This window comes from Mesoplodon mirus, assembly GCF_964341445.2.
Source record: "Mesoplodon mirus genome assembly, chromosome: 19".
Lineage (NCBI taxonomy): Eukaryota > Metazoa > Chordata > Mammalia > Artiodactyla > Ziphiidae > Mesoplodon > Mesoplodon mirus.
The window spans coordinates 65,113,990-65,126,188 of record NC_138995.1 but is presented as its reverse complement, the minus strand read 5'-3'; the positions used below and the strand labels follow the sequence as shown (position 1 = coordinate 65,126,188).

The 12,199-nt window shown below is 49.3% G+C and overlaps 1 protein-coding gene across 1 annotated transcript; it reads right to left on the bottom strand.

Moving 5' to 3' along the window:
* Nucleotides 1-943: 943 nt before the first annotated feature.
* Nucleotides 944-11,153, bottom strand: LOC309794852 (zinc finger protein 544-like; the record flags this gene model as incomplete). The annotated part of the gene is made up of 6 exons (XM_082606722.1): nt 11,069-11,153; nt 8,135-8,226; nt 6,295-6,421; nt 5,924-6,007; nt 1,698-2,462; nt 944-972 (listed from the first exon to the last, which is right to left on the bottom strand). Exons 1-6 carry the CDS (start codon nt 11,088-11,090, stop codon nt 944-946), a joined length of 1,119 nt encoding a protein of 372 aa, XP_082462848.1. The 5' UTR covers nt 11,091-11,153.
* Nucleotides 11,154-12,199: the final 1,046 nt, after the last annotated feature.

Genomic DNA, 12,199 nt, shown 5'->3' with positions numbered 1-12,199 from the left:
TGCTGGTTTACACTAAACATGGCTGGCTTCAAATTTCATTTCCAAACACCAACTTCCTCATGCAACGGTTTCTTCTTAGGTTGAGTGTTTGGGGCTCTGTGTAAAGAGTATCTTTCAGTTCCCCATCATTTCCATAAATGTGGAGATGTCTGATTGAGTTTGGGTGGCTGTATGCACTAAAAAGATTATCTGGTGGGTAGAGCTCCATTCTGAGTTTTCTAACTTCTGCTGAGAGCTCTGTTTTTCATCAGTGGTCATATTCATGACCTAAATGCAGAAGTATATAAATTTTAGTATACATACAAATCACGTGTGCTCCTTCTGGAAACTGCAGGCTCCTGGGTTTTACTGCTAGATATTCTGATGTAGTAAAATGAGGGTAAGCTTGGTAATATGCAGTTTCAACACACACATTCCAAGCAATTCTGATGTATGTCATCATTAGACTACACTCTGAGAATCATACCTTGGTCATCTGATGTCTAGTAAAGAAAGTCTGGCAGTGAGCTTTTCCATCTTGATTATTCATAGTGTTTCTCTCCCATGGGTTTTCTCATGTTGAATAAGGGATGTACTATAACTGAAAGCTTTTCCACACTCATTACATTCATAGGGTTTCTCTCCAGTATGGAGTCTCTGATGCCTAGTAAGTTGACACCGCTGGCTAAAGGCCTTTTCACAATGATTACATTCATAGGGTTTTTCCCCAGTGTGTGTTCTCTCGTGTTTTGTCAGGGTTGATCGATCATTGAAGGCTTTCCCACAGTCAGTGCATTCATAGGGCTTTTCCCCAGTATGTGTTCTCTGATGTTCCATAAGGCGTGACCCCTGACTGAAGGCTTTAGCACACATGTTACACTGATAGGGCTTCTCTCCAATGTGTATTCTCTGATGCACAATGAGGGGAGACCTCTGGCTGAAAGCTTTTCCACAATGACTACATTCATAAGGCTTCTCTCCAGTATGTGTTCGCTGATGCACAACAAGCTGAGATCGCTGCCGAAAAGCTTTCCCACAGTCATTACAGTCATACGGTTTCTCTCCAGAATGAATTCTCTGATGTGAAAGAAGGTGAGAGCTCCCAGTGAAGCCTTTCCCACACTGATTACATTCAAACGGTTTCTCTCCAGTATGAGTTCTCTGATGTTCAATAAGGTGAGAGCTCCCAGTGAAGGCTTTGTCACACTTATCGCATTTATATGGCTTCTCTCCAGTGTGAATTCGCAGATGCCTAATAAGCTGAGTGCTTCGAATGAAAGATTTTCCACACTGATTACATTTATAGGGTTTCTCTCCAGTGTGAGTCCTTTTATGTGCAACAAAGTCAGAGCTTTGACTGAAGGACTTTCCACAATGAGCACACTCATAAGGTTTCTCTCCAGTATGAATTCTTTGATGAACAGTAAGGTTAGAGTTCCACCTGAAAGATTTTCCACATTCATGACATTTATATGGTTTTTCTCCAGTGTGAGTTCGTTGATGCCTAATAAGTTTGGAACTCTGGGTGAAGGATTTCCCACACTGGTTGCATTCATAGGGCTTTTCTCCAGTGTGAGTTCTCTGGTGTACAACCAGGTCATAGCTCTGGCTGAAAGACTTCCCACACCGAGTACATTCATATGGCTTTTCTCCTGTGTGTGTTCTCTTGTGTACAACAAGCTTAGAGCAACAGCTGAAAGATTTTGCACACTGATTACATGCAAATGACTTCTTTCCAGTCTGAATGATGTCACAGTCAGGAAAAGACGAGGCCACATGGAAGGCACCACAGTCCTCCTCACATCTGAATGGTGCCTCTCCAGGATCACTTATTTCGGTTTGTACAAGGCATTCATTGCACTCGTACTGACCTTCTCCAAAATTCATTGGCTTGTGTTCATTCAGAGACATGCTATGATTAATGCTGTTTCCATCGTCCGTACTGTCACTGCCATTCTCTGCTGAAAAAATTCTATTAAGAAAATGAAGGGAGGTACCACAGTTGAAAGAGTCACTACTGACAGTATAATCATAAGGTTTTTTATTTCCCGTTTCAACAGTTGCAATTTTATTCAAGTAAATGCTCTGACAGAAGGCTCTAGCACTTTGATGATCTTCACAGGACTTCAGATCAGCCCAGTTTTTCTGATGATTAATGAAAACCGAGTTCTGTTTCAACCTTTTAACCTGTGAGTTGAGCTTATGGAAATGTGTTCTTGTGGGTAATGTTGGAGGCAGAAGGCTTAGACTCAGATAACTACCCCCTTGAGCAAAAAGTCTCTCTGAGGTAAGTACTGTTTGACTCAGAGAGTCCTCCTGGTGCTTCCCTAGCTGGTCCCTCCAATGCTGCACTTCTCCTAATGACACCAACCAGGGGCCCTCCTCCTGTGCACAGTGTTTCATTTCCATGTGGTGAGATGGCTCTTCCACAGCAATACCCTCTTCAGAAGCTGATTCTTTCTTTTCAAGTGTAGTCTTCCAGTCTGAAAGAAATCCAAATTGCCTGAATTACTGGAGAGGCATTAGAAGGGGAGAGTGGGATGAAGGAGACCACCAAGTATGAGAGGTATCTCTGGGTTTGTTTCTAATCCAGGGACTGTAATTTCATGCAGGGTGTGAAAGGAAGGGATGGCTCAGCAAAGAGGAAATCAGTGGTAAAATACAAAAATGCAAGCAAAGATAATGAAGAGATGACTCAGGAGGACTGGTCCCCAAAGAGGGAGCAGAGGAATGAAATAAGCAGGGAAGGGTGACGCTTAAAGGAGAAATTCACACAAGACATTTGGGTCTGAAGGTATAAAGCCCTCGGTCACCACAACAGATACCTATGTTCTCTTTGCTGGGACCTGTCAACATGACACCTTATTTGGAAAAAGGATCTTTACAGGTGTGTTAAGGATTTGAGATGGGGAGATTATCTGGATGGGCCCCAAATATTATCACAAGTGTCCTTATATGAGGGAGGCAGAAGGAGATTTGATCCACACAGAGAAAGCATTCTGAACACAGAGCAAAGAGATCTGAAGGTGTTGGCCTTAAAGACTGAAGTGATGTGGGCAGAGACCAAGGAATCCCACAGCCACCAGAACCTGGAAGAGACAAGGAATGGATTCCCTACTGGAGCCTCCGGAGGGAGCATGGCCCTGCTGCACCTTGATTTGAACTCAATGATACTGATTTTGGACTTGTAGCCTCCAGAACTGTGGGAGAATCAATTTGTGTTGTTTTAAGCCACCAAGTTGGTAATCTGTAATAGCAGTCACAGGAAACAGGATCTTAACATGTACCTCAACCGTATGATCCACAATCTTAGTCTATCCACTTCCTGGTGCTGGATCTTGAAACAAGATCCCAAATACCAACACTAATTTAATATTCTTAATGCACCATTTCTACCATCACTTCAGGCAGCCCACAGAGAAAAAAAAGGCCCTTTAACCACTCCAGAATTGATGTCACAGACTCCCCAGAAAAGTGCTGTGGTCCCTGAAGCAGGGTGCTTGGCCAGACTGGGCCACAGGTGGACTCCACCAGCTGGCGACTTCTGAGGCTCGATTTCCTTGGCAGTAAGCTAGGAATACGAATGCTTAGCTAACAAGGGTTACTTTGAGGCGTAAACGAATCAGCACGTGAGCCTCACACAGTGTCTGGCACACGGTGCACTGCTATACACGGTACTGTTGATGTCATCACCCTTATTATTGTTCTAAAGGGGATTCCTCCGCCTGTTGAAGATACTGGGCCTTTAGCGAAGAGTGCCACAGGCTCCCAGCTCATGATCCTCACCTGCATCCTCCAGGTTTCCCTTTTTACTTGTCACTTTGCCCACATACTGTCCTTTTCAGTCAGGTAGCCACCCACATCCAGTAATAGCAAGGCCTTTGCCCAGGGTCCCATGCTTCTCTCCCTATGCCTGCCAAGGAGATAAGTATCCTCCATTTGGCAAAGTATGACCTACACTCTCTGGCTATCCTTTGACTTCCAGGAGGACGTTTCCCTTCTGCCCAACAAAGACCTTCTTTCCCTCATGGGGAAGGTCCTTATCTATGCCCAACCCCTCCCACGACCAGCACTGTTCTCCTTCCCAAGACTCTGCTGTGTTCCTTTGGGGTGCTGACTTGGAATCTCTGATGATGAGAACTTTTCAAATGAAACAACAGCCCCATGAAGGGGAGTGAAAGGGTATTTGGAGGAGGAAAGGAAAGAAATCTTTGAGTGGCTAAGATATGTCCAAGATGTGCCTGGCTGTTGGAAACTGGGCAAAGGAGGTTAAAATTCTACAGTAGCATCTGCACCAAGATATTGAAATGAGGAAGACAGATTGTGTGGGTCAGCAAGAAAGTAACGTCTATGACAGAAGAGAAGAAAGACACTGTGCTAAACTAAATTCAGAATGATGTCATTTGAGAACCAAGGGTAAGTAAAAGTAGGTAAGAGTTCAGAAGTAAGAAATAACAGAAGCTGCAGGCAAGAGAGTAACAGAGTAAAAAGGCGCAGGAACACATGAGATAAATTAAACACCTCCAGGCTGGGGCAAGGTGGTATAAAGGACAAACATGTTGCTTATTGCTAAATGAAAGCAGCCACTCAGCAAAGAACACGTACTGCATGATTCCAACTCTATGATATTCTGGAAAAGGTAAAACTACAGAGACAGTAAAATAATCAGTGGTTACCAGGCGTTAGGGTGGAGGGAGGGTGAATAGGTGGCGCACAGAGGATTTTTAGGGCAGTGGAACTACTCTGCACGATACTATAGTGGTGCACATATAACATTATATATTTGTCCAAACCCACAGAACGTACACCACCACAGTGAACCTAATGTAAACTGTTGATCTCTGTTGATAATAATTTATCAGTATAAGTTCACCGACTGTAACAAATGTGCCGAAGAATGCAAGACATTAATAATAGGGGAAACTGTGTGGGGTGGGGTGGTCTACGGGAACTCCGTACATTCTGTAAGCATGACACTGCTCTACAAAATAAAGTCTATCAATGGGGACTTTCCTGGTGGTCCAGTGGCTAAGACTCCACGCTCCCAATGCAGGGGGCTGGGGTTTGATCCCTGGTCAGGGAACTAGATCCCATATGCCGCAACTAAGAGTTCTCATGCCGTGACTAAAGATCCCACATGCCGCAACTAAGACCCAGCGCAGCTAAATAAATAAAGAAAGAAAGAAAGAAAATAAAGTCTATGAATTAAAACAAAACAACAGAAGATCAGAAGCAGCCCAATTAGTCAGTATGATGAACGTGTTCTAAAATAGATCGTGGTGATGGATACACATGCTGCGAATATACTAAGAGTCTTTGCATACTTTAAATGGGTGAATTGTAAGGTATGTAAACTGTATTTTGATACAGCTCTAAAAGAAAAAAAGAAAAAAAAAATAATTCCAATTAGGCTGACACACAGGGTAGGAGGTGAGCCTATGGGATGAGGGGAGGTGGGAAAGCAGGTCCAGGAAGATTTAGTAGGAATCCTTCTGGAAGGTTTGGATGCACAAGTTTTTACCACACCTTGGGATCATCTTGAAGACATGGGAACGTCCAACATGGAGGAGGGCTGATCACCCAAATGGCAGAGCAAAGACCAGCCTGAAGGGGAGGGCTGAGGAGCTTCCACCCTGGGTAGAAGTCAGGATGAGAGGATGGAGGAAAAGAGGGGGCATGAGGACATGGGAATGAGATGCAGCAGCAGAGGGGTGAAGACCAGAGGAAGACGGGGACAGAAATGAACCCATGTGTGAGACATGTCCTGACGACAGCAACAAGTGTTCTCTGTGGGTGGGCTGGGCACAGAGACAGGCTGATGTGGATGAGAACATAGCTGCCTTGTTGGACACGAGGAGGCAGCAGAGAACACCTGAGCAAACTCCCCGAAAACGGCCTCCCTGCTCCTTGGACCTTAACCATTGGGCAGCTGGCCTGTTCTCACCTTGGGGAGGTCCCTGCTCCACCCTCCATGGGTCCGCCCCTTGCTCCAGTCGGGCGATCACATCCGGTTTTGAAAGCAGAAGCCCTGGTCAACGGAGGAAAAACAGAGTGCTTGGTCTTCTGCTTGGTGACAGGCCCAGCCCTCGCCCCTGGGGTCAGACGTGAATGGACTAGGAGGGCCCCCACCCCCTCCCAAGGAGATTTCCCACTACCTGAACCACAAGCTACAGACCTGCTCTGGAGGTGGAATGAGCGGCAATACCAGGACCCAAATCTCAAAGGGACCCACTTCCAGCACATTTTGGCCCAGCCTGGGCACACCCTTGAGATGAGCCTCACTCTGGGTCCTGCGATGGGCAGTGCCTGCCTTACCCAGGGAGACCAGGTGACTGCAGGTCTCCAGAGTCACCTCACGGTACAGCATCCTCTGGGCCAGGTCCAGCTGTCCCCACTCCTCCCATGTGAAGGTCACAGCCACGTCCTTGAAGCTCACAGGTGGCTGAAACATCACTGGTGTTACCATGGGACCCTGCTTTCTCGACGAGGAGGGTGGGGGGACAGGACAGTACCGGGGAGGGAGAACCCCTTGCTCAGATCAGTCCCAGACTCAGGTCCATGGCGTTTTCATTTCTGCCTCGGTATCTCATCTACTGCTGGTCACACCAGTGATCCCGATTTTCTGTTTTGGGAAACAACGGGGACCCCTCTTGGAGATCCCCATCCCCAGCCTCTCTACAAAATCACAGATTGGAAGCCAGTCAAAGAGGATGCTCTAGGGCCTCCCTGGTGGCGCAGTGGTTGAGAGTCCGCCTGCCGATGCAGGGGATACGGGTTCGTGCCCCGGTCTGGGAGGATCCCATATACGGTGGAGCGGCTGGGCCCGTGAGCCATGGCCGCTGGGCCTGCGCGTCCGGAGCCTGTGCTCCGCAACGGGAGAGGCCACAACAGTGAGAGGCCCGCATACCGCAAAAAAAAAAAAAAAAGAGGATGCTCTAAATCAGGGGTCAGCACACAGTGGCCCATGGGACAAATCAGGGCTGTGGTGTGTTTTTAGAAGGCTAATGCCATGAGCTGAATTGTTTCCCCATGAATCCCCATGTTGAAGTCCTACCCCACAATGTGACTTATCTGGAGACAGGGCCTTTACGGAAGTAATTAATGCTAATGGAGGTCATAGGGCAGGGCTCTAATGTGGTGGGACTGGTGTCCTTACAAGAGGAGGAGAAACCAGAGGCCTCTCTCTCTCCCTACTATGTGGAGACACAGAGAAGGCACCATCTGAAAGCCAGAAAGAGTCCTCACCAGAAACCAACTCTGCTAGCACCCTGATTTTGAACTTCCAGCCTCCAGAACTGTGAGAAAACAAATGGCTGTTGTCCAAGCCACCCAGCGGGTGGTATTGTGTTACAGCAGCCCAAGTAGACTAATAGAGCTGAGAAAGGATTTTATGTTTTTAAAGGACCACATAAAAAAAAAGAACATGAGGTAGAAGCTGTATGTGGCCTTAAGAACTTAAAATAGTTCCCACCTGGCCCTTTACAGAAAAGGCTGGTCAAGCCTATGCTCAAGGGAGGCCAGGAGGTAAGGGGCCACATGCCCTGGCCTTGGGGGCCAGGCTAAGTTGGCCTCTCTGCTTCACGACTTGTTAGCTAGACACCTGGACGTGTCCCTGAACTTCTCGGCATGAGCTGCCCTGATGCGACTACGAAGACAGCCTCCTGCACCAGGGAGTCTCACAGGACATGAGTGCAACTGACCCCTGGCACCCAGGAAGCACAGGCAAGTGTATGATGCTGGGGCCCTGAAGGAGGTCAGGGTCCCGCCCCCACCCACCATGTGCTGCACCGTGAGCTGTCTAAGGGCGACTCTGGCTCTTTATGGGGACACTCTCAGATGCCCTCCTGAGTGGTTTCAGCGAGGATCAATGGGCCCAGAGTGCCTGCATGTTTATGGAGGCTCAGCTCTGCCTGCCCTCAAGGGCCCACTGAGCAAAAACCACAAATAAAAAGTCTGAGGCACAGACCTGGCCCAGGGAACCAGGTCTGTGAAGCTCCTGGCTTGTTCACGCAGGGAGCCTGTAGACTTCACCCCAAGGCATAGGGCAGCATTACAGAACTCTCGTGTGTGCTGGCCTGAGGAGTTGGCTGTTATCCTTGGACACATTTTACAGCCAAGGAGACTAAGGCAATGAAAGTGAAGGTCCCCAACTCACCTGAGACAGGATCTGCTGAGTATATGCCTCCATTTCCTCCTCATACCTGGAGAAGCTGTCCTGAAGAGGGTAGAGGTCCTCAGAAGGCAGGGCTGGGGTTGGGGGAACAATTAGGGATTCAGCCCCACCTAAGTATCTCCACGCTCCTGAGTCCATTCCCATCCCCAAAGAAGAGGGTGGCCAATGCCAGCTGAGGACCATCCCTTGGGGAGCGAGGGGCAGGGAGGCGGGGCTCTGACCACGTGTTCTCCCTGTTCAAGGCTCTGAGGTCAGCTGAGGTGGCCGAGCCAGCTTTCCAGTTGTGGAGAGGGCCGGTCTGCCTGGGTCCGGGCCTGGGCTATCCTAGGCTCAAGGTAAATGCCTTGAGGCACGTGCTGGGGTGTCTGAACCATGAGCCCAAAGATACACAGCAGTTCTTCAACACTCAAATAAGGGAGGGACCAGTTTTTCTTCTTATTTCAAGATACTAAATAGAGAGAAGTGGAGGCAGGGTCAAAACAATTAATCGTAAAATTTAAAAATATCCCAATGAAACATCAGCTGGTTTCTAAAAATGGAGGTGGGGGATGGGGACACGGAGGATATGAAAATCACCAGGACAGCTAAGGGCACTCTGCGAGGCGGGTATCATCCTTCTGGAGCTGCTGGGTGCTGCCCTACTGCCCGTGGGCCACACCTATTATCCCCTGCTTTACTCACCACTGTCGTGGCTTCCCATACTCTGCCCATCTAGTAGCTTGGCTGTAGTCACGTGACAGTCCCACTGAAACAGCCAGGCAAAAATCCTCCCGGATCTTGCCCCAAACCCTTCCCTATGTTTGACTCCCTCTCACCCTGCCTGTACCAAAAGCACACCCACACCACGCACACACACAGATGTTCACCACACGTAAGAAGGCCGCTGAAGACTCTGTATGTATGACGCTACCTTGTTCTGACATTCCCATCCATCCACGGGCAATCTCCTACTACCCGTGTCCATTTCTACCCTCTGATTCTCTTCTTCCTAGTCTGGAGACACCCCAGGGTAAGGACTGAGAAAACCTCCCCTCTGCAGCCAGACTGCCTGCTTTTTTTTTTTTGCGGTACGCGGGCCTCTCACTGTTGTGGCCTCCCCGTTGTGGAGCACAGGCTCCGGACGCGCAGGCTCAGCGGCCCTGGTTCACGGGCCTAGCCGCTCTGTGGCATGTGGGTCTTCCCGGACCGGGGCACGAACCCGTGTCCCCTGCATCGGCAGGCAGACTCTCAACCACTGCGCCACCAGGGAAGCCCCAGACTGCCTGCTTTCAAAGTCCTAGTTCCACCACGTGCCTCTGTAGGACTCTGAACAGGCCTCCGTAACCTCTCTGAGCCTCATCTCTAGACATCCGGGAGAAGAGCAGGCCCTGCCTTGTGGTGCTGCTGTGATGATTATGTGAGCTGCATTTACAATTGCTTAACATTGTGCTGACACACAGTAGGGGCACAGCAGATTTCATTATACTGGTTATAGTTGGACATAAAACTCCCCTTCTTTTCATCATGCTGGACCCAGGAGGGGGCTGGTCTGGCAGAGGTCCCTCTTTCTAGTGGCCTCTCTTTCTCCTTCCTTTTCTAGTTTCCTCTTTCCCTCCCTGTGAGGGGGTGGGGTTTCAAGGGCTGCCCTAGGCTTTATGTCCAGCCTAGAGCTCCCTCCCAGGTTCCCTGTCACTGCCGTTCCCTCCTTCACATCCAACCATGCCTCTAAAGACTTGATGAAATAAAATTCATATTTTATGGCAAGACAAGAAAAATTTAAACATAAACTTTTTCTCTGCTTGTTTGGGTCTCTTCCCTCCCCCTTAGTGTGTATCCTGTATCTGCATTAACCCTATCTCCTTAGGAGACAAACTTCCTTCTTTGTAAGGAGTCACAGTGACCCACTACTGGCTTTGTACTGCAGCTCTGGATTACATAAACTGTCAATTCATCATTTGATATATGACCCTTTGTCTCAAAAAGGTATATAACTGTGCTTTGATCTCTAGGGTGGAACAGTCCTCAGAGCTTTCTGAAAGACTATTTCCTGAGTTATAATCCTCAGGTTCGCTTGAATAAAATGTTCCATTTCTCGGCTTCCCTGGTGGCACAGTGGTTAAGAATCCGCCTGCCAATGCAGGGGACACCGGTTCGAGCCCTGGTCCGGGAAGATCCCACATGCCACGGAGCAACTAAGGCCGTGCGTGCTCCACAACTACCGAACCTGTGCTCTAGAGCCCGCGAACCACAACTACTGAGCCTGCGAGCCACAACTACTGAAGCCCATGCACCTAGAGCCTGTGCTCCGCAACAAGAAAAGCCATCCCAGTGAGAAGCCCACACACCACAACGAAGAGTGGCCCCCGCTCGCTGCAACTAGAGAAAGCCTGCGCGCAGCAACAAAGACCCAGTGCAGCCAAAAATAAATAAATAAAACAAATAATTTATTTTAAGTTCCATTTCTTTCTTAGATCAACTATGGATTAAATCTATCATTGACAAGACTCCTGGACTCAACACAGCTGAGAGTGACCACGGATTCCTCATCTCTTGCACTGCGGCCTCCATCCTGGCTCCTCACTAGACATGGAAAGTCAAAGTCCTCCTCATTCTTTCTACTCCCTTGGCACTATCCCTTGCACTGCGTTAACCACCACCTGATGCTTCTACTTACTGAGGCTCTGTAATCCAAACCCCAGCCCTCACGCACAAGGGAATTTGTGTCCCTGCTCTTCACACCACTAGTCCTGCTCACCAATACAACCCCTTCTCACACCAAGCCCTTAATTTGGGGCATCACCAAACACAACCAACACAGGCCAACACCCTGGTCCGGAGTTTGCCCGATGCCATTTGCTCTGCCAGGACTGCCCCTAATTCTTTGTTCATCTGGACAACATACGCTTTCTCTTCCAGTTAAATTCAAAGTCCACGTACCAGTGGAAGAAAACGTGTCCATGTTCTGGGGCTGGGGTGGCCTCGGGGGTACAGCGGACCCCCCAGGCGGGTTCCCGGGCCAGGCTCACCTGCGCGCGCGGGTAATGGCGGCACTTCCGGTTGGTGGCGGAAGTGCGCGCGCTCGGCGCAACGAACTACAAGTCCCAGAAGGCCGTGGGGGTGGCGGCCGTTTTTCTCGCTTCGGTGGCAGTTTTTCCAGTTGCTGCTGCGGCCGTTGCTCTGGGCGTCGGCGGCAGCGGCAGCGTCGAGGCCTTTGGTGTCTGGGCGTCGGCGACCCAACTTTTTATCTCTTACAACAGCTCGGGTTGTGGCTGAGAATGTTGCTCCCCTTTAGCTCTGCCCCTCGGCCCCGAATTAATGGACGACTCTGATTCTCCTCATGGGCGTCTGCGACAGAGGTCGAGGGCGCGACGTTCGTGTCTGAACCGTGCACGGCTTCGTGCTTTCCTCGTGGGCCTTTGCAACGGCCAGACCTGCTGTGGAAGTAAAGGGAGACCACCTGATGAGGACCACAGAAGATGTTTTTTCAGAGCCCGCTAGAGCAGGGGAGTCCACCACAGTCTTTGCGTTTGGCAAAGGCTCAAAGGCCGGCACAGGAGAGGGAAAGCTTGACAGCAACAAACAGAAATGGCCTCAGGTGTGTCCTGAGTGTGGAGTATGGAAGTTGGAGGCCGGCTAACTAGTAGTGGGTCATCCTATGTGATTGCTCAGGGGAGCTTATCTGGCTTTTTCCAGTGGGTCGTAAGTGGGACAAGGGCAAAAAATAGGGAAGCTGGCAGTTAGTGACCAAGTCCTGTTTTGGGCCTGTTGCTACAGAGGTTGTGGGTCAGAGAGTTCTGTTCTATGTGGTCTGGCCGTTGTTTGTGGGGCCAAGACCCACAGACCTGGTAACCTGCCCTGGCTCTTCAAGGCGGGCGAGACCACAGGAAACCTTCCCAGGCCTGCCTTCTGGTGGGAACCACTCTGGCTCTACTTGAACCTCAAGCATCGTTAAGCTCCTGGATTGTGCTCTTGTGTCGGGGTTGCTCCTGTGACCAGTCTTCCTTGCCTTGACTCTCATGGAGTTGACCTTCTTGGTTGCTTTACCCAAGGCCATTGCTTCTTATTTGT